The 21321-nt window shown below is 46.9% G+C and overlaps 4 protein-coding genes across 5 annotated transcripts; 2 read left to right on the top strand and 2 right to left on the bottom strand.

Moving 5' to 3' along the window:
- Positions 1–153: 153 nt before the first annotated feature.
- Positions 154–4380, top strand: lcmt2 (leucine carboxyl methyltransferase 2). The gene is made up of 14 exons (XM_067256467.1): positions 154–251; positions 393–517; positions 643–724; positions 812–992; positions 1138–1291; positions 1392–1581; positions 1776–1883; positions 2076–2163; positions 2262–2495; positions 2588–2824; positions 2927–3024; positions 3114–3301; positions 3384–3519; positions 3617–4380. The coding sequence occupies exons 1-14, from the start codon at positions 210–212 to the stop codon at positions 3776–3778; spliced, it is 2025 nt and encodes a 674-aa protein (XP_067112568.1). The 5' UTR covers positions 154–209; the 3' UTR covers positions 3779–4380.
- Positions 4113–6111, bottom strand: crygs2 (crystallin, gamma S2). Of its 2 annotated transcripts, XM_067256361.1 has the most exons (3): positions 5760–6111; positions 5135–5377; positions 4113–4385 (listed from the first exon to the last, which is right to left on the bottom strand). In XM_067256361.1, the coding sequence occupies exons 1-3, from the start codon at positions 5775–5777 to the stop codon at positions 4113–4115; spliced, it is 534 nt and encodes a 177-aa protein (XP_067112462.1). In that variant the 5' UTR covers positions 5778–6111. The 2 variants fall into 2 exon arrangements, with proteins under 2 accessions (XP_067112462.1, XP_067112454.1); XM_067256353.1 differs by lacking the exon at positions 5760–6111 and having other exon boundaries at positions 5135–5401.
- Positions 6112–6556: 445 nt separating this feature from the next.
- tbccd1 (TBCC domain containing 1) lies at positions 6557–11813 on the bottom strand. The gene is made up of 8 exons (XM_067229371.1): positions 11696–11813; positions 10739–11076; positions 10280–10435; positions 9707–9823; positions 9267–9516; positions 8916–9102; positions 8251–8754; positions 6557–7948 (listed from the first exon to the last, which is right to left on the bottom strand). The coding sequence occupies exons 2-8, from the start codon at positions 11072–11074 to the stop codon at positions 7717–7719; spliced, it is 1782 nt and encodes a 593-aa protein (XP_067085472.1). The 5' UTR covers positions 11075–11076; positions 11696–11813; the 3' UTR covers positions 6557–7716.
- Positions 11814–12153: 340 nt separating this feature from the next.
- dnajb11 (DnaJ heat shock protein family (Hsp40) member B11) lies at positions 12154–16090 on the top strand. Its single transcript, XM_067255686.1, has 10 exons — positions 12154–12299; positions 12801–12957; positions 13689–13786; positions 14057–14189; positions 14480–14622; positions 14818–14900; positions 15130–15187; positions 15273–15384; positions 15588–15747; positions 15892–16090. The coding sequence occupies exons 1-10, from the start codon at positions 12226–12228 to the stop codon at positions 15954–15956; spliced, it is 1083 nt and encodes a 360-aa protein (XP_067111787.1). The 5' UTR covers positions 12154–12225; the 3' UTR covers positions 15957–16090.
- Positions 16091–21321: the final 5231 nt, after the last annotated feature.

Here is a 21321-nt window from a genome sequence, read left to right as displayed (position 1 = left end):
GGAGGCAATCAAGAGATTTGAGTAGAATCAATTGTGCACTGCCCTCTAACGAAAAACTCGCAGTCGCACGCTTGTAAACAAACCAAAGGAATTATTATTTTTCTCTAGGGATTCATTTCACGACAGTACTACCAGCTAAATTAGAAACATAATGTTAATCAATAAATAAATGACCGTTCAGAAGAGTGGCAGCTATATTGAGGCCAGCCATGCCAGTCTCCAGCAAAAAAAAGCAAGGAAGAGACAGCGCGGTAGGTTTCAACCCTGCAAAGTACTGACCCAGTAAACAGTGCGTAACTTTAAAAACAATACTCTTTTTCATAAAGTCAGCTCTTTGGCTCTATGAAGACATCAGTATCTGAAAGTTTGCGTTCATGCTGTTTTCCATACAGGTGCAGGGGACCAATGACAGCAGTGCGGTTAGCAAGGTGTCTGCTGCTGCACAAGGGTACTTTAAAGATGACTTTCTTAAGTATTTTGTGTGCAAAGTGTCCAGACGAGCCCCTCTCATTAACAGGTCAGTTTGCACAAGTGTACTATACCTGAACATGATTGTATTGTATGTGTATGAATGCATATAAAGAATACAAATATAAAAGTACTTTAGACAATTAAGATCATTCATCGTTCATTCGTCATTAGAGGCTACTACATACGGTGGAAAGCTGTTGACCACTGTGTAAGGCAGTTTCTGCAGTCGACACAGCATTGCCCCTACAGGCAGGTAAGTAGTTTTCTGCCCTGCAGAGAAAAGGTGCATTGTACTCTGCAATATTCTGAAACGAAATAAACTCTCATTCCTATCCTCCAGATAGTGTCCTTAGGGGCTGGCTTTGATTCCCTGTATTTCCGTCTGCATGGGGAGGGGGCTCTCAAAAAGATGGTGGTGTTTGAACTGGATTTTCCAGATGTTGCCAGGCGCAAGGCTGCATTGATAAATGCTGACATTTGCCTGAAGGAGGGTTTAAAATTCCCATCACCCTGTCTTGCAGGTAGGTCACTACAGCACACACACCGAGTATGCTTCAAAGTTCATGTGCCTCAATGCCACTGATCCACACACATACAGTATATATTTGAAAGCAATGCCTGGCTGTATTGTACATAATGGTTGTGTGTGTGTGCGTGTATGCCCAGGCCTTTATGTGTCAGGGGAGGACTACCGTCTTGTAGGGGTAGATGTAAGAAAGGAGAACCAGATGGAGGAGGTTCTGGCTGGGGCTGGAATAGACTGGGCTGCCCCTACCCTGTTACTGTCTGAAGTGGTGCTCACCTACATGGAGACACAGTGGTGAGGACTACAGATTGTTTGACTGCATTGTATGTTGGAGTACACAACTGCCATCTATGTATGTAAGGATCTAACTTGTGTGCATTTCCATTTGGCACAGGTCCGACGGTGTGATTGGATGGTCAGCCCGGCACTTCTCCCAGTCTCTCTTTGTGATGTACGAACAGATTCGCCCCCAGGACCCCTTTGGTCAAATCATGCAAGATCACTTCCTGAAACTCAACTCCACACTCCATGCGCTCAGAGATTACCCTGACACAGCTGCTCAGACACAAAGGTTTTTGGGCAAGGCAAGAATAACTACAGTCCAGTATCAGAGAGTCTTAAGGCCGCAATATGCTTCTCCGACTCCGTTTACGAATGGGCGGGCTTACGGATACGGACGGATAGACTGCGTCTATGGTTCTCCGTAGGCTTTTATATGCCCTCAATTCTCCCTGCGTTTTGTGCGTGCGTATATGTTTATGCTTGGTGCTCCCTGCAGGGCTGGGAGCAGTGTGTGTGCATGGATGGAAATGAGTTCTACCAGGCTCTGGTGCCAGAGAAAGAGAGAGGCAGAGTGGAGAGTCTTGAACCCTTCGATGAGTTTGAGGTTAGGCATTCTAAGCAGCCTCTTTATTCAGTCAAATACCACTTCATAATCTGGTTACCATCAGGATAACAGATGATGTTATCCCAAGATTCTGTGTGAGATACTGTATGCACAGTCTAAATATAATTTATAGCTCAGTTTCCATGACTACATGGAAACTGACCTGTACGCCACTCCTATCTTTTTGCCCAGGAGTGGCACCAGAAATGTTCTCACTATTTCATCCTGACTGCCTGTAAAGGCTCGCTTACCAGCCACGCTGTGTTAAGACCGCCACCAGGTACCGATTTCATGTTACCTCAACAGCGTGTTTACATGCTATGAAGCGGCGTATGTAAATAGGTCCAAAGTCTCCGCTCTGTTCTATTTCCTCCACAGAGTCTCCACTCCCCTCTCTGAGGCCAGTGCTTAGCCCTGTGTCCCTGATGGTGAGGCCTGTGTCTGGGTTGCTGTCTCTGGAGGGTCTGGGCATGGCCTCCACCCCCCTGCGCCCTGACATGGTGCTGCTCACCGGAGGCTCCAATAGGGGGGGCAGGGGGGCTGCTGCCAGGGTCCTCGTCACAGGGCAGGCTGCCTGGAGATGTGCCTCTGTAGCGTCTTCCACAGACTGGGGTAAGTGGTCTAGCAGGGATGCTGTGGTAATATGAAAAGTGGTGATGTGTGACGGCATGATGTCAATCTGGAGGTCTGTGTTGTGTCTACAGGTGTTCGACTGTATCACACGGTAAATAACATCCCCGGTTGGGGCAACGTGGTCTATGGTGGGCGCTCCTCCCCACTCCACCCAATCAGGAGCCTTCTTAAAGTGACCTGTGACCTGGCTGACCCCACATCTCATGAGAACATGGCAGCAGTGAGTCTGTCCTCAGAGCAGATAACATGCACTGGTATCCTGCCACCACCAAGATGGCGGCACACAGCGACCATGCTGAGTTACAGAGGTAGGCACAGTCTCAGCCAGAGATGTTACTCTGCTTCTTAGTCTTTTGTGGTATTGTGTTATGTGCAAACAAGTACACCCCCCCCCCCCAATCTCCCTGCAGGCCAGGACTTCCTGTTTGTGTTTGGAGGAAGGAATGAGACAGAGGCCGCTTTAGGCGACGCCCATTTCCTGAGTCTTAATAATCTGCATTGGACAGAGGTTTGTTACACTGCAGGACCTCATAGACAGATAGGATGTACTTAATGAAAACCAGGCTCTAAAAGAGCTGTCCATGTATGTTTATGTAGATGTCAGTAGAGGGTATCCCACCCGAAGCTCGGCTCTCCCACTCAGCGTGTCCATATAAGGAAGGGGTGGTGGTGTTTGGAGGACTAGGCAGAGGAGGGGTACCCCTGGGGGACACAACCTTTCTGAGGCCCACCACCACAGGCTTCTGCTGGGAGAGCCTGGCGGTCCACCCCCAGCCCGTCCCCAGGTACACACACTGATGGCCACTCTGAAGCCTATCCCATGTCTCTATAGGTGTGGATCTCTGAGAGATTTGTCACCCATTTCAGATATTCTCACAATGCACACGTGATTGGTCAGCGGCTGGTGGTGGTGGGTGGGGTTTGGCTGCAGGCCGAAGGTGTTCCTGGTATAGCAGTCATAGACCTGATCACAGGGAGCGGTATGGAGTTTCAACTAGACACGGTAAGCCAGCGTCTGCCTCTTAAAACCTAACACTGAACACGTGGAATTACGGTGTCACTGACGGCTGTCTCTCCTTGTTCTCTAACCCCTCCTCCAGATGTCGGTGCCCTGGCCCCTCATGCTGCATTCATTCTGTTCCCAGCTGCTAGACCCCGAGGAACCAACTCTGGCCCTGATGTGTGGAGGAGGCAACTGTTTTTCCTTCGGTACCCATCACAACCCTTGTCCGGTCATAGTGGACCTCCGGCCAGCTTTGTGAGCCAATCAGTACCAGAGGGCTTGGCTCTGTGAGATAATTAAGACCTTCACTACAGACTTAAGGTTGATCCTACCTGCAATCACAAAGCTCACAATGGACTCAACCTTAAGAGAGTGAACCCATCTAGGTGATTACCTCATTGTACACACATACATACATCGATCCAGATAAGGGTCAACATCCTGTAATTTGCTCACCAGACAAGTTTTATTTCAGATGAGACCTCAGACTTAAAATAACTCATATGAAAGTACTGCAATTAGAGAGAGAGAGTGAGGGCGACTTCATCCTAATGTTGTTGGGGTGTTTGGGCCAGCTGGAGTGGAGTGTAGGATCACTCAGTGTAGCGCCTGAAGGACTGGACCACAGGGCTGATGGCGCCCCAGTCCCCAGGTTTGCGGTACTCGCCCTTTTCCAGGAAGTACTGACGGCCGCGGTAGTTGGGGTGTTCGTAGAACACCCACCAGCCATCAGAGACCTTGCAGGAATAGACCTCCCTCAAGCGGTACTTCTCCTGCACGGAGGGGCAGTCTTCAGTGGCCTCGAAGGCCTGGCCCTCAAAGTTGGCCTTTTCATACAGCTGCATCTTGTACTGGGTCCCACTGGTCTGCATTGGGAGGGTGGGGATGGGGGTGATGAGAGAGGGAGAGGTGTTGAGATTGGGTGGAACAGGGAAAGGGATGGGGAGGGGAGGTGGGGTAAGAGAAAATGGGAAGGGTGGATATATTTAGGGAGATGAGATTCTTACCTGACACTCAACAACAGGCCACACCCACCAAGATCATTGTGGGATCCATGCACACATCAGTTATTGCATATGGCTAGCTCATGCCAATGTGTAGCCATATGAAAAATGCAATGTTTCTGTATGCTGAAACTATATAATACACCAATGTTTCTTACATTATTTTAAGTACTGTTCTTCATCCTGAATATCTAACACTGTCATTCCCCTTCTAACCTGTCCTATAAATGGTGCACTTTAAGCATTTAACATCCTACTGTATTTGAAAGCAGGACTGGTGGTGATGTGAAAGTGATGTTTGATTTGTCTCTGTGCACTTCAAACACTCAGTCATCCCATGGCAATCAGTCCTATATGCTAGTATTGATTTTTTCATTACCAAAGCCTCGAGGCTTTTGGTTCAAACCTCATCGATAGTCAGTGGCCTCAATTCCCTCTTTGAATGTGTCCCATACTATTGCAGCCATCACCATATGGCGCTGAATGGTACAGTCACCTGACCACGGACCCTAAACTCACTCTGTAAAGAACAGGGTAGGAGCGATCTGAATGTAGCCACGGGACTGTGAACCAGGACCAGATGTGAGTTGTGGAGGTAGTGGAGGACTTACAAAGTGGATGGTCTTGCAGGAGCTGAGGTGGTCGTTGAGGCCCATCCAGCGCTGATAGTCTGGGTACTCCCCTCTGGTCAGGACGTACTGGTAGCCTGTGTAGTTGGGCCTCTCGTACACCACCCAGGCCCCAATCTCCACCCTGATGGAGTTGCAGCGGCTCAGGTAGGCGTGGAAGTCGGAGCAGTCGCTGTCGCACTCATAGCGACGGCCCTGGAAGTTCTTATCCTCGTAGAAGACGATCTGGAAGAGCGACGTTAAATGCATTAGTCATGAAGATGCGATAGTCCAGCTGTCAATGTTTCATTCACAATATGATAGCCAATACTTCAGTGAAGTGAACATTTTTGTCTCTCTGCTCTGAACGTCTCCAAGTGGCAGTTTGTGTTCTTTCACAACAAAATTCAGAACCTGATATAACTAACAACTGGAATATCCGGTCAACAGCACATTCCTCTCCTGGCTGTCATCCTCAATCCAAAGCTGATACTCACAAAATGCTATTGGCATATAATATAAACTATCACAATATTACTAGCTATCGTTCATCTCTATAAGTGAACTCAGGTATGTGGATGTTAGCTCCAGTGCTCTCCAGTGGCAGAGCAGACGTCCTGTTACTCACCCGGCCCATTTTGGACATTGTATGTAGTTAGGCTTTGGTGTTGGTGCTGGTGGGTCTCCCTGGTTGTGTCTGGGCCTGCTTGCCATGCCCTTTTATACACCCAGCCTATCAACGTTTATAAACAGAGGACGCAAGGGAACAATCGCTTTGTCATGAAAATTAGATCCAAAAATTGAGTCAGTGATTCTAGTGCTATTCAGTTTTTCCAGAAAAAGCGAAGTGGGATTACGGCATAATGGCAGGGTGGTTAGAGTGCCCATTGACCCTCTGCTGGCTGGCTCCAATGCCCCCCAACTCACCTCAACCCCATACCACAACACATGCCAAGCCTGCCAGCTTGCCCCTACCATCCCCCAACCTGTGCCCACCACCAGCTCATGCCAATGTGTAGCCATATGCATGGGCAGAGATGCACTGAGCTGCAATCTGCATGACTTGTTCTTGGGCATTTGTTCATTCATTCATAGTTAAGTAGGACATGCCTGGTTAATTACACCTGCTCTTGAAGAAGTTTGTAAACGACAGGAGCATCTAGATCTGGCATGAGGCTGTCCTGCCTCTGGGACCTATCAATGCAGGGTCAGAACAGGGGTAGGAATCTGGGGTGATGCAGAAACATCTGGTTTTCCCTCAAAATAAATTGCACTGAAGTCAATTGGCCTTGACTTGGCACAATGTTGTCCACCTAACTGGGGTAGTAACATTTTCTCCTGTACTGAGCCACTGTCCTGTCATCTACAAGGGTCTAATCTAGCATGGAAAAGGCGGTGATAATCAACAATCCAGAAAGTCCTCCATCCAAAAAGATTTTCTTTATTCATTTTCTCTACAAGCAGAGAACAAAATGTGTGCTCATACAAACTATTGCAAATCATTTTTCTATTGTAACTGTAAGGGCATAATAGTGCAATGTCAGACAAAGGCAAGTAAACTACAGCAGTTAAGGCATAATAATACAATCGCTTACATCTTCACCACACTGGCCATCAAACTTAAAGACATGTCAGAAACATTAGCACACTGTTCCCTGCATTCTACGCATATTCTACAGTACAGGTTTTTGACTGGTCCACCAATCCTTGAATTATAACGGAAAACTGCTCTAATACAGCAATTTCATACAGCTAGCATATGCTGTACTCATCAAAAAAAGAGGCACTGTTATCTACAGATCATTGGCCTCCAGTACCTAAAGGTCATACATATATCGAGGCAGCTAATGAGGCAGATAGTCGTCACATTCTAACCCCCATGCTTATTGAATTGGCATATTCACTCTATATTCACTCTATACAAATACTATTCCAATTAATCACACCCACATACCAGATAAAGGGCTATTATTAATTAAGGAATTATTGCTAAACATGTATTCATACAGTACATCAGCATTTACATTTATTAATTTTTACTTAAGAATGGATGGTCAACTTCTGCATTAACTGCATTCCCCATTATTTCATTGGTAAACGGAACATAAAAATACACTTGAGAAGAAATCCTGAGTATCTAACAGCATGGTACCGTGACTCATCTACCATACTCCAAGTGTTGTTACAAACAAAAATCACTGTCTTTTTAATATCCACCCTTAAACCCTCAAGAGTGCGTTTACTCATTCACTCACGGAAAAGGTGGGTCAAAAATGGCAGAATCTCCCTTTAATAGACGGTTCGTCTGACTACATGCTGAGGAGTGCCTGGGCACTTTGAAGCACATGGGGATACTTCAGGGAGTAGCAGAAGGTACAGACATTGTATGGGTTACATGGGTTAGAAGAGGGGACTGAGGGCTGCTACGGCCCATGACAGACTTCCTTCTCCCCCATCCTGGCTGTAGTGCCGCTCAGCAGATCCAGGCCTGCCTGGAACATCTGCACACATGGCTGCCTGTTAGTGGGCCAGTAGCAAAAAGGTTTGTTGGGACCTCAGTGAAAGGAGGTCCCAACCCCCCGAGGTCAGCAAGCCATAGGCGTCCGTCCCATTGCCTGCTTGGAATTGGTGCCTTTTTGTTCGGTGTCCCTTGGCTTGGGTTCAAGTAGTCTTTGAGCTGAGCTGTGGTCTCCCGCGGGGTCCTCGGGGGAGTCGGTGAAAGGGGTAAGGCTGTCCAGCTCCTGTCTGTGACCAGTCTCCAGCAGCCACTCGTGAAACTTCTGCTCCACCAGTGCCTTGAACTGGTGACGCTGTTCTCTACAGAACAAACACATCACGTCGTATTAGACCAAACCAACCAAAATCCTCACGTTCTTCTCTTATAAGACAAATGGCTCCATAATGCTTTCGAGTTCATCATAATTACTGCCACCATAAAATACTCCTCGATAATCTCTCCTGCTTCACCCTTGCCCCACAACACATTGAAAAGGAGCGAGGCTCAATCACAATACAGAGCTTCCTGTCTAATGACTCCCATGTCAAAATGGAAAGCTAAAATAGTTGGTTAATTCGAGTGGCCTCCCTCTTAACAGTCTACTCATGTGTTTGCCACTCACTTGTTGAGGTTGGCCTCCATTAATGTGCTCTGCCAGTCTTGCACCCTCTGCTCACGACTCTCCAGGGCCCTCTGGTACACCGGTGGCAACCCCCCTGGCACTTCACATGTGTCCCCCTCCATCTTGAAAGGCACCACCAGGGGGTAGAAGTCCTCAGGGGGCAGCAGGCGGTAGCAAGCCGGGTCAAGAGTGGTGCCTTCTGCTCCCAGCAGTAGGGGCTGGTCCCAGGCATTGGGCACCACTGCCAGCCCCACCCTGGCCATGTGGTCCTCCAGGGAAGGGTAGTATGTGTGGAAGGGGCCCAGGGTTAGAGCGGTGTTGCCTGGCAGGAGCAAGGGCCGGGTGGGGGTCAGAGCGTGGATGGTGCAGTTGGAGGAGGCCCCTACGGCCAAACGGCCGGCCACACACACCAACCGCACGTTATCACAGCTCTGGAGGTGAACACTGGTCTCCACTGGACCCAAGACCACCGTGCTGTTACGACACTTGTCTAGACTCACCGACCTACAAAACATGCCAATTTATGGCAGGAGAGCCAAGGGGAAATATGTATAAGATACATTTAGTTTTGTTTTTTTAACATGCATACTGTAAGAGAAATCAAGCACACCTCAAATATGACTGATTCCACAAATATGACTCAGTATCTGAAGGGAGCAGCTGACCTGAGAGGGGATAGCAGGTAGATGAAAGCCTCGCTGCAGCGGTGCACCTTGACATTGGCTCCCACCAGCTTCTCTGAATCCTTGGCCAGAGTCTGCCTAAACACCTGGGACATCAGGACCATGCGGCTTCCTGGAGGGGCCATGTGGGTGTTCCGGGCAATTTTAGCTCTCTTCATGGCACCCTCAACTGCAGGACACGAACACCAGTACAGTTAAACATAGACAGATACACATACATCTCAACAAAAGGTTTTTCACAAGTCAACCATAAGTCGCTTTAAAAGCTGTCGGTAAAACTGGGACACGTGAATGGCACGGATCTCCATGGAGACTTATGGGGGCGTAACCCACCTTGCTGGGCCCAGGCTAGCTTCTTGCCAGAGCGCAGGCAGGCGGACATGCCAAAGGGGTTGAGGACTAGGGTCTGTCGCAGCCAGGACATGAGCTGATGCAGGGGGAAGGAGCGGCTGAGTTTGGAGAAGCCTGCCTGGGCCTGGAAGGGTGCTTTGGAGAGCAGCCTGTGGAGGGGGTGTACCCCCCGACCATTGCCCACAGACCCCTCCAACAGCAGGCTAAGGCCTGGCAGGGCTTCCAGAGACACCTGGACACCACAAACACTTATATTAAATGATAGTAAATCAAATCCGTTCAAGAAAAATACCTGAAGTGATGTGGTGGTGCTTGAAAACAGTGACACAGACGTACGAATGGGGGGAAAAGCAGGTATGACTGATAGAATACGTCTCTTGATTTGACAATTGTAAAACAAATGCACAAAATGTGTATGAGACCTTGCTGTCTCTGATGGCCTGCCCAGAGCCAGAGAGTTGTCCCGGCTCCACCAGCAGCTCCAGCAGCTCACACAGGTGGTTCTGGATGAAGCCCAGGTGCGCCTGGTCATCCCAGTTCTACTGGTGAGGCAGCAGAAAAGACATCATGACATCAATGCTGTTTACACTATTGAAGTTGCCTTCTGTGCTAGGCAATCTGAGCCATAAACGTTTACATATTGCAAGGTATTCATTTTAATCCAAAGCCACATGAAAACAGTGCATGTAAAAAAAAGTGCAGCAGATAATCAAGGATCAAAAGTGCATTGATCCATAGTTTGGTAGTTAAATCCGAGGAACTGTCTGTATTTCTACCAGGCACAGTGTGACAATAATTATAATAATGTAACAATGTGTTCATTTAGCTAGTGACATTTTTTCCCAAAGCAATGTACAGGAAAGTGAGAATTTGAACCTGCAGCCTTTTGATCTGCAGTCAAATGCTCTACCACTGAGCTACCCAACATCTGAACTGTAGTGCAACAATAAAATTTTAACTATAATGTAATTGCATGGTGTTTTTATGCTGAGGACCTTGTTTTGGGAGCTGGTCTTGGCCTCGCGGTCTGAGGAGGTGAAGGGGGCACGGGGGCTGGGCCACTCTTCACCAATGAGGGAGGTGCGAAGAGACACATGGTTTAGCTGTTGGATGTAGAGGAAAAGAAGGAACTGCAGCGTGTTCACACACAGCTGGCAGAGCAAAATAAAGAGAGAGAACGAGATGAGGGAATGGGTGGAGAAAGTTAAAGAGTGAAAAGGGAAAAAGATTGAACACAGCATCAAGGCATGTTGGCACCACACCATTAGTTTGTTACTCTAAGAGCTCAATGACAATGCTGAGAACTAGCCTACACAACACACCCTGTAAGAGAGCCCTATCACCACACAATAGGAGGGAGAACATAATAGCATATTTTCACAGTCCCTCCCGACACCCAAAACTGAGAACCTCTGAGATCGGAGAACCCATCCAGATCTCTGTCCATCACTCACCTTGCTCCTCTGGCGGTCCAAATCTTTCTGTGACGAGCACTGCGATAAAGACTCCGCCCACTCCAGTCTTTCCTCTGGGGGGTGGCCAGTCAGGAGGTCAAAGGTCTCAAAGTAGAGCCAGGCCAGGTCCTCCTGCAGCTGCAGCTTGCCACAGGCGATGTGACGCCACATGGGCCAGCCGAGCATAGGGAAGCAGCCCTCTCGTAGGCGTACGTAGGACGCCATCTTGCGCAGGTAGTGCAAGCTGAGCTTGGTGGGAGGAGCCGCTTGCAGTGTTCCCAAAAGGAAGGGCTCCATGCGAGGCCACACACTCACATTGTCACTGCTCCAATCCATATCTGGAATGACACATTCACAGAAGTATTAGGTGAATATGTGGTATTGGTATGCTACAGGTAACCAGATAATACTATAAAACTATATTTGCAGGTCTATGCACGACTACACCAATGGGACACAAAAGCTGAAGGCAGAGGAAATTATGTTTAGAATGGTTGAATGGAGTTGGTGGATGAAAGGGCCCTTCTCTGGAACATGGAAATTGTAGCTAAATCCTTTGCCCCCAAATTAGGTTGGAACAGTCTTAACAACACACACAAACAAACATTACAGTGACTGCTTACCGCACTGGCCGCAGACAGCTGGCTACCTGCTATTTCTACCTGGCTTTGGATGCACTGAGGTTCCCATGACAACATTTTCAATCTAGACTAACCTAGCTGTCAGCAAGCTATCTAGCCGACAACTAAGAACAACAGTCGTTTCAATATGCGGGAAAGCTATGAAGCAAGCAAGACTAGCCAACTACTCTTCTTTACTTGGTGCTGCCGTTAGGGATCAGGTCGGTTAGCTAGCCTCGCTATAATCTAGCTAGGTTGTGTCCTAGGAAAACAGATAGCTCTACAGTAGCTAGTCTACAGTTAGCTGCTTAGCCACACAACATAATCAGCCACTCACTTTCAGTACTAGTCCACACGATTTGTAGTTCCTCCGGTATTACAGTAAATGTTGAAACTTATTTCATGTGTAATATAAAAGCTTGAAAACCATTTTCCATGTTTCAGGCATGTTTTTTGCCATTACACATTCGACTACAACTTCCTATTTGGCGCGCTCCATTGGTCCAAATACTCATCTGTTGCACAAGCCGCACGGGGTCGCGCTTGAACGGACTTTTGCTGAGGCAGGTTGCACAACTACAAAGCATTTATAATAAATGTTTAAAGGACTATCTGAGATGCACGTAAAACTGTACCCTGCTATTTAACTCCAGAAGAAAGGAGAAAATAGTAACAATTCTTACGTTTATCCAGATCAAAGTAAAGGTTTTACTTCTTTAAGAGGGGGCGGGCATTAACAAGGGAGGCAATTCATCGGTCAGAATCTGGGCGGGCGCTCCGCTGACAGAAGGAAGCTGAGTGACAGCAGGGAAGCAATATCAAAAAGCCGGGGTATTCTCTTGGCCTTCTGAAGAAATATTCGAATCTATGGCTGTCAAAGGGATGAATTTGTGCAGTTTATGCTGTCTTTTCTTGTGTTTTGTCTCGGCAGTGCTTGCAGGGTAAGTGGTTGGTCCTCTATATTCTGCCAGTTGACACACCGCCAGTTGAACAGTGTCGCCGGCTAGTACACATGTTTCATTGTGATTGGTCTACGCTGCTGAACCCCATTCCTCTAGTGTGAAAACGCTCTAAAGGTGATACAGCGCTAACTTGCATGCTGGAATAGTGTAATCTCACACAGAGGCGGATGTTTTATGTCCACTAAATCATGTTAAGAGGACATAATTTATTGTAAAAATGATGGAACTAGCGAGCTAGCTGTTTTAGCTCTACTCTTGATATTCAGTCAGATGTAGCCAGTTAGCTATAGCTACCATACCCAGCTAGCTGGATAATGTGTCATAATAACATCCTTTCCATTACAGTGAAGTACCATACAGGGACCTATGCACACAAAGAAAGCTAGAAAGCTCCCCTATTTATTAATCTCCCATGGCAGTCACATTATGGATATCAGAGTTTATGAAATATTTCTTATTTGCTTCCTTTTCATTACCAAGGCGAGACTTCTATAAGATCTTAGGAGTAAGTAAGTCTGCAACTGTTAAGGACATAAAGAAGGCTTACAGAAAGCTGGCTCTTCAGCTTCACCCGGACAGAAATCAGGACGACCCTGAAGCCGCAGATAAGTTCGCAGACCTGGGGGCAGCCTATGAGGTAAGTAATGGGAATGATGTTGATACTGTATGTACTTAATGCCTCAGTAATCTATATGTTCATATTATAACTTAACTGTCTTTGTTGAGTGATGTCATTCCCAGTTCATATGCTGTTTAAAACGTGACCACAGTACCAGCAACCGGTCTATACAGTCACTTAACAAAACAGGGGATGTACCTGTGCATGCATATACAGTAGTTGCTGTCCTATGCTTGAGAGTCGTTTGCTTAGGTGCAGTTTTTAATCATGTTTGCGTTGTTTTCTAAATGCAACTTGATTATGGCCATAGCCAAAGGTTTAAATAAAGAGTTTGGTATCCTATTTCACACTGCGGAAGCGCTTGAGGACCCGAAACAAAATTATTTTGTAGCCAACGACGCGACCTATGAGGATGTTGTTGGAAACGATATGCGAGTATGATTGGCCATGTAGACTGTGTGGCTGCCTCTGATTGGCTTAGACTTTGATCTGCTGGTACTTGTGAAAACACGACGTGGAACCGTCGGAACGGCTCTGTGAAGGATGCTGGTGCGCTGAAATTTGCGCAATGCTGTAACCTGTGCTAAAATGTCACTTATCAAAGCAAATTAAGATGAGTCTCTATTTAAGCCATCGCACAATGATTGAAACTTAAGGTTAATACGAAAGCATAATGCAGTGTCCTAGAAATAGGGTACAGGTAGGCCTATGCTGTGCTGGTTAACATGCGTGTGTTTGTGTGTGTGTAGGTGCTTTCAGATGAAGAGAAGAGGAAACAGTATGAGAAATATGGAGAGGATGGGCTGAAGGAAGGTCACCAGGGCTCTCACAATGACATCTTCTCCAGGTGGGCCCATCTTACTGTATATATCTTCATTCCCTGTGTTGACAAACAACTACGTTTGACAGATCTCTAACGGAATCTTTGTCTTTCTCCACTTTTCTCTATTTATTACTGGTGGCCAGACCTGTAATATTAATGTAATATAATCATTTCTGATTTGGGTCTGGGTTTTTGAGGCTAACCATGAAGATACTGAAACGTGACTAAAACGAAAGCACAAGTTAGTGCCATGTCATGCAAAGTCTGAGAATCTTTTCCTGTTTCCTCTCTCAGTTTCTTTGGCGATTTTGGGTTCATGTTTGGTGGGAACCGGCAACAACAGGACAGAAACATCCCCAGGGGGAATGACATCATCCTCGACCTGGAGGTCACACTTGAAGAGGTGTACTCTGGGAACTTTGTAGAGGTATGCATTCTGATGACGGTCAAACAATGTGCTCCTGGTCGTCTTCTTTCAGAAATGTAGTCCTCCCCTTAGGTCTAAAATAGGGGTGGACAACCCTGGACCTCAAGAGCCGCTGCCCTGCATGTTTTAAATGTTTCCCTGATCCAGCACACCTGATTCAAATGAATGGTCGTTATCAGGCTTCCACAGAGCTTGATAACAACCCATTCATTTGAATCCGGTGTGGAATTGACACCCCTGCTCTAGTGGTTTCTGACAGTGTCATTAATACACCTGAATGCACCCCTTAGGTTGTGCGCAACAAGCCTATTGCCAAGGAGGCCCCTGGGAAAAGGAAATGCAACTGCAGACAGGAAATGAGGACCACACAGCTTGGACCTGGCCGTTTCCAGATGACCCAGGAAGTGGTCTGCGATGAGTGCCCTAATATCAAGTGAGTAACATGCAGGCGCTTCAGACTGACTTCTCAATGGGCATCTTAAAGAGATTATAAATTTAAGTTGGACCTGTTGTTTTTACCTCTTTTGGGGGGTCCACGTCTTAATTAGGGGGGTCAACCCCCCCCGTAATTCGCACCCTGGATGCAGCGACAATAAACCCAGTAATGTAACTATCTCCATGACAACAGGTTAGTAAACGAGGAGAGGACTCTGGAGGTGGAAATTGAGCAGGGGGTGAGAGATGAGATGGAGTACCCCTTCATTGGAGAAGGTAAGTTTATCTGACTAGTCTAATACAGGTCAAGACATTCGGTTGTTAGATGTGTGCACAGAAGAAACTGAATCAGTTTTTCAGTCGCTGAGCAGAATACATTTAATGTTTTCACTGTCATTCAACATAGAAAGAATAGTGTAACGTGGCCCCAGCTTGAGGAGTATTTTGCAGTAGTGCTCAGATTAACTGTTGTGTGGATAATGATAATGACTCTGTGTGTCCATAGGTGAACCGCACATTGATGGAGAGCCTGGTGATCTACGGTTCCGCATCAAAGTCATGAAGTACGAGCCCATACCCTTCATCACAATTCCAACTAGAGTGTGTTTCGGTGTTTTAAAGTGACCATGTCTGTGTTTTTCTATCCAGGCACCCAGTGTTTGAGCGTCGAGGAGATGACCTGTACACCAACGTCACTATCTCTCTAGTGGAGGCCCTGGTGGGCTTTGAGATGGTCATCGCACATCTGGACGGACACAAGGTGAGGGAGAGTGAAGCTGATGAACACAACCTGACTGTAGAAGATTGACTGCAACACATCAGTTGTGCGACATAAAATGATGAGTGCTTTTCAGCACAAATGAGATTTTATTCACATGAAGTACGATCCAAATGTTATCATATATATGTGAATGGAGTGAGTTGTACGGTGTGTTGGACCACCCTCTCCTTCTGGTGCTCCAGGTGCACATAGTGAGGGATAAGATCACCAAACCTGGCGCCCGGCTGTGGAAGAAGGGAGAGGGCCTCCCCAACTTTGACAACAACAACATCCGTGGCTCCCTCATCGTGTCCTTCGACGTGGACTTCCCCCAGCAGCAGCTGGACGAGCAGCAGAAAGACGGTGAGGGAGGAGCCGAGTGGACGGGGATGGGAAGACGTCTGCAGGGGGAGGGAGGAAGTGAAGGACTTTCTTACCGGGGGAGTCTTTTCATTTGGATGTCTGTTTTGACACTGATTCCAGTTGTTCTTGTTGTTCTTGCTCCAGGTGTGAGGAGTCTTCTGAAACAGGCGTCTGTACAGAAGGTGTACAATGGCCTGCAGGGATACTGACACATCAACAGACAGAGTGTGGACTGATTGCTCTGTCTCTGACACACACACACTCTGAGCGAGCAGAGGCCAGGAGGCGGGGTTTTATTTATTTTGGGGGGACTTGTTCTCAGGATGGGGTGAATTTATTTGTGGTTTTTCTCCTTTTAAATGTCATGCATTCTAACAGTGGCAGAATTTTCTAAAATAATATTAATTAGCAGTGATTTTTTTTTTTTATTGCCTTATTTTGGTTTTTCAATTCTTAAATGACTTTCATTTTAGAGCATTCAGATGTTCACATCAAAGAACCTTTAGTGTCCTGCACTGCTTCAATCGCTAAGACTATTACTTTCAGTGCTGCCTACCCACCTCAGTAATGGCCTCTGTACAACAGCAATCACTTCTGATGGATATGTATTTCGATTAATGCCCGGGATCAAATAATTGACTTTCTATTAAATCCCAGAGGGCATGTCATCCCTTTCTTAGGCTCTTTGGATATTTCCCCAGGCAGTTAGAATTATTCACTGATGAAAAATTTGTGACGTGTTTCCCCATTGTCACTATCTGTAAACAAGCCAAACATGAAGTATACATTTTGTAAATAAGGAAGAAAGAAACAAACTTTTTTCACATTTATGTACAGATTTAGTGTTTTTCTCTCGGTAGTGGAAGGGGTTTGTATGTTGTGTGTCTGCTTTAAGGCAACGGTAACCAGAGTTGACCTCTTCAGCCGCGCCACAGTGGAGTGACCTCATCGTCCTCATCATCCTTATCCATCACCGGGGGTGTTGAAGTCCATCCCTCTCCCTCCCAACGCTCATGTCCCCTTGGGGCTGTCATCCACCCCTTTGAATCTGGCTCCTCCTCCCCAGCCTAGTCTCTGGACTGCTCCTCCTAACAGAAAGGGATGAACTGTGAATAAACTGGCCGATTTTCCGGAGTGCTCTACTGGAATAGACAAATGTTACTTTTCAATTGAAAATTCAATTAAAAGTTTATATGAATATTGGCTTGGCTCTTAATATATGTTTATGAGGTCCTTCAGCCAGATAGGCTGGCACTGACTCAGTGGTAATAGAAAGTGTGGCAAGATCTATCAGGGCGTAGTGGCTGATTTAGTGCTTAATGTACAGTAAAGACATCACAAGCATGGATGTTCAGTTGATGCCTGTAGGCAGACGGAGGATTTATTGGTCTGCATGAATGTGTGCTTTATTAGGTATGGATGTAAAGTGTGATATTTCTGTGTGGTCTATCAGACAAACATTTCTTGTCAACTACAAGGGTTGCATTTACTGTCAGCTTTAATGGTTGCTGGCTCAGTTCACACACACACACACCTTCCGAACTTCGTAGATGCTTTTTGTTTGAGGCCAGTGTTTAACACCCACGTAGCAGGGCTGTGGTGCATGGTAATCCTTCATATCCATCACTAGTCCCTTAGTCGTTATCATTCCTGCTTGATAAATCGTATCCAACCCATTAGCCTTCTGGTTGAATAATATTACTTTAAGCAGTTCTTTATTTTGGTGATGTTGCACATCCCACTAAGGTGACCTCTGAAAGCCTCTTCGTTCCATTGGCATGAGATTCCCACCTAAAACCAAATCTGTGCACTTACCTTCATAAACCACATGAGGGCAGCATTGTCTCTGATGTTGTTCACAGCACCCCGTCTGCGCTGCAGTAGGTTTCCCACCTTGTCACAGTACCTTTTGGTCTACCTTGATCTCTGGTGACTGGGCGTTCCAAAACATCCAAGTGCTCCTCCTTCATGTGTTCTGCATTGTAGAGCCAGGATCCCACTTGACCTTGAGACTAATGAGTCCTTTAGTGCTGCCCAGGGGTTAAGAGGCACAGGCCGAGGGGTCATTGAGCCGGAGGGAGGAGGAGGAAGAGGAGGAGGCGTATGGCGCCTGTGGGTGATGTGTTGTGACCAGCACTGACTTGGCAGTGGGCTTCCTTGATGAAGCCTAACCAGCTACAAGGCCGAGGGTGTATTGGGAAGTTGTGGTACAACAGACAGTAGAAAGGAGTGATATTTATGATTTGGAATGTACATTGATACTAAATTGTATTTACATCTATGATAAATAAAGTTATCTTGCAAACATTTACAACGACTAAGTCTGTCACATTTGTAAAAAATAAATAAACAATAACAGTATGTTGGAATGAATCCCAGAGAGAGCCATCATCTGTAACCCTGTGTGGTTATCAATGTACACCATCAAGTATAAAAGGGAGAAGAAGAGGGAAAAAAAAATGTTATCCCAAAAAAGAAATGTTGATGGACAAAGCCTACAATTTGTGGGATCAGAGCATAAAGCAAACAAAAGGCAGCTTTTGTAAGGAGTAATGCCTGTCAGCCGTGTCCTCAGCCCACCACAGCTTTGAACACCGCTGGGGATGGACCTTCCTCGCCTGTGTATGTCGCACTGCTAAATAAAAGCCAGTGGCCTCAAAGAGAAAAGCCTCAACTATTCAACAGTGACTTGTGGGGCTCTAATTATGGGAAGTGCGGGCAGGAAAAGTGGCTTTGGGTTTTTCAATCCGGCGACTAAGCCCTTCTGTTATAAAGGACGAGCTGCTGTTTACGCTGAATGCCTTTGGGTACTAAACATAGTCAGTTGTATGTATCTTTGTCTCTCCCACCTCAAACATTTATTTATTTCTGACCCAATTTTGTCGTCTAATGAGGCATTTTGTTGTTTAAAAGGGACTGTTGCCTCGCTGTGCTTCCCACATCCTCAGGAAGGGGTGGCTGGAGGCCAGTGTGAGACAAACAGTGATGCAGACCACCTATCATGAGGAAAAACAGAGTCATGGACAGCATGTCAGGCAATGTCAAGTCAGCGAAGCTATCGTCTCTTACGATGACATCCAATCCATGTATCCATATATACATAACATGGTTGTTCAGCTCTAATCAGTCATAAAAGATCAATCTGACTTTCACCGTTAATTTGCATATTGGACCTCAGCAAACACACGAACCCCTACCCATTTACTGTAAGTTGCCATCGTTGCCATGGTATTGGCAGCATCCCAGCCGGACACAGAAAATTCTCAGGCTGCCGGACCATATGAATGGGGCCATATTAGTACTGATTCAAAATTGTATGTGAATATGAAATGCTGTAAATATGTATTAGAGGCTCTGGATGTATGTATGTGTGTGTGTGTGGGGGGGGGGGGGGGGGTACGATGCATATGAGTGGTGAAAGCAGTCTTTGTGTGTGAACGGAGCCCTCTGGCGGGCCCTCCCCTCCTGCCGACGTGGGTGCGGGCCGGGGCCCTGTAGAGGAGGATCACAGTTAATAACTGTGCGGTGGGCTGTCAGGAGCACTTAGACTGACGCTGGGCAGGAGGGGCCCATGAACAGAGCCTCCTCTGGCCACTCGAGCAGCCAGGCATGGAGAGGCACGGCACAGACTGACCTGGGACCTGGCTGGACTTCGGAGGGACAGAGGCAGAGGGTAAAAGAACAAAGGTCAAAATGAGTTGATAGCTTTTTATAGATCTTTTTATAAATGTTATGTCCGGTATTGTGCCATTGTCGTTCATTAATTGACATCATTTCCGAATGCATAGAATATTTAATTGTCAGCTCAACTGTTGCACTCTCCGCTCACCTGGATGTGAATCAATGAATGTTCATACAAAGTATCCTTTAAACTTCCTTCACGGAATCACATCTGATGTGAGTGCACCAGGGAACTTCCCCACCATAACCGTCTCAGACCATCAATTCCAGACCCTAATTGACCTTTTCCAAAGAACCCACAGGGCCTATAATTAACCCTTATCTGTACCTTCTCATAAAGCCTGGCCCTCAAGATGGAGGATTGTCAGTGGATCCAACCAATGAAGAAGTCTCATCTTGAGTGGAGTTTTATTTCCAGTTAAACAAGGCTGCGTGTCCCATGGCATCAAGCTGATCTCCTGTGTCTCAAAGTCCATCTCGGCCCTGTTGACTAGATTAGATAACCCTGTTTAAAAGCAGGGATCAGTGTGTTGACTCAGGCCATGAGCTCCACCCTAATAGCATCTGATCTAATGGGAGATTGCAGGGTGGTGATCTCTGGGCCTTGTTGACACGAGTTGACCAATATAAAGTGCCATGGCAATGGCAGTGCTTTCAACAACAGTAGTAAACAAAGCCCAGGTCTACCGAGAGAGAGAAAGGAAGAGAGAATGAGTGTGTGTGTGTGTGTGTCGATGAGGGAGAGAGAGAGAGAAAGAGAGAGAGAGAGTGACAATGATTAATTGTTAACTGTGAGTGAATCTCTTTTTGTGTTGCACAAAATTGACAGACGGATGTCAGTCAAGCACTAATAGCAGAAAATTAGACACTAAGTGGATGGGAGACGCCTAAGTGGGATGACGCAAAGCTTACCTTTTCCCTTAAACCCACACTGCGCTTTATTGATGTTACGGTTTCAACCGTGAACGAGAGACCCCAGCTTGGCCAGTTCTGTTGCAGGCGTCTCTGGTGCTCTGTTTAAATCATCACTTCCTGCTCTCAATCCCCAAGTCTGCTTATCCCTCATTTCCACACTAGTGCACACATGCACACACACTCACCCCAACACACATACAGATGCACACAAACTCCCTTGCCTGCCCCTGGCCAGGCTATGGAACTTCATCCAGAGAAGGGGTCTGTCTGCTGAGCGGGTGGGCGCCGTTCTGAGGGGGCCCCAAGCTCCTATTCCAGCCTCCCATGGGAAGTGGGTGGGTGAAAGGGGCTTCTCCCTTAAGACCCCCGTCAAATTAGGCCTAATCAGTTAGCCCAAGAGCAGGGGCTTGCAGGCAGACCCCCAGGCCAGCAGCCACAAGCCACCTTTGCCTGGCTGCACCCCATCCCCCCTCCCCACCCCAGCCGCCCGGTCTGTAGCTGGGGCGGCTACAGACCGGGCGCACAAAGCAAACCTAGCTTGGCCTTGTCCTTGACAAGACCCCCGCTCCCCACCGCCAACCCAGTACACACACTCTCACAGACACACTGAAATAAACCAGGTGCAACTTTACTTAGAAAAAGTGTTGGCTGCTCTTATTCTTGCCTTCAGGGTCTCACGTTCCCACTACTCTGCCTCTCCATCCTCACTCTCTCTCTCTTTCTCTTCCTCCCCCTTTCCCTTCTTTTACTCAGCGTGGTTTCACCCAAAGCCACCCTCAGACTTCCCTGAGTGTTTGAGTTGCTAGGTTGGTTAGCCTCTCTGAGGAGTGAGGCTGTGGGATCAGACAGGTCAGGAGAGGAAGAGAAGTTGTGGTTTGGAGGATGATGTTCCCTGGGGCTTGTTCTCTCCACAGAGGTTCGTTTTTTACAAGTCTCAAATCAGACAGAAGAAGAGAGGGTTTTTTGTTCTATAAAGTC

This window comes from Osmerus mordax, chromosome 2 (assembly GCF_038355195.1).
Source record: "Osmerus mordax isolate fOsmMor3 chromosome 2, fOsmMor3.pri, whole genome shotgun sequence".
NCBI classification, from domain to species: Eukaryota; Metazoa; Chordata; class Actinopteri; order Osmeriformes; family Osmeridae; genus Osmerus; species Osmerus mordax.
The sequence above is the reverse complement of the archived record's forward strand: the minus strand, read 5'-3'. Positions and strand labels throughout refer to the sequence as shown.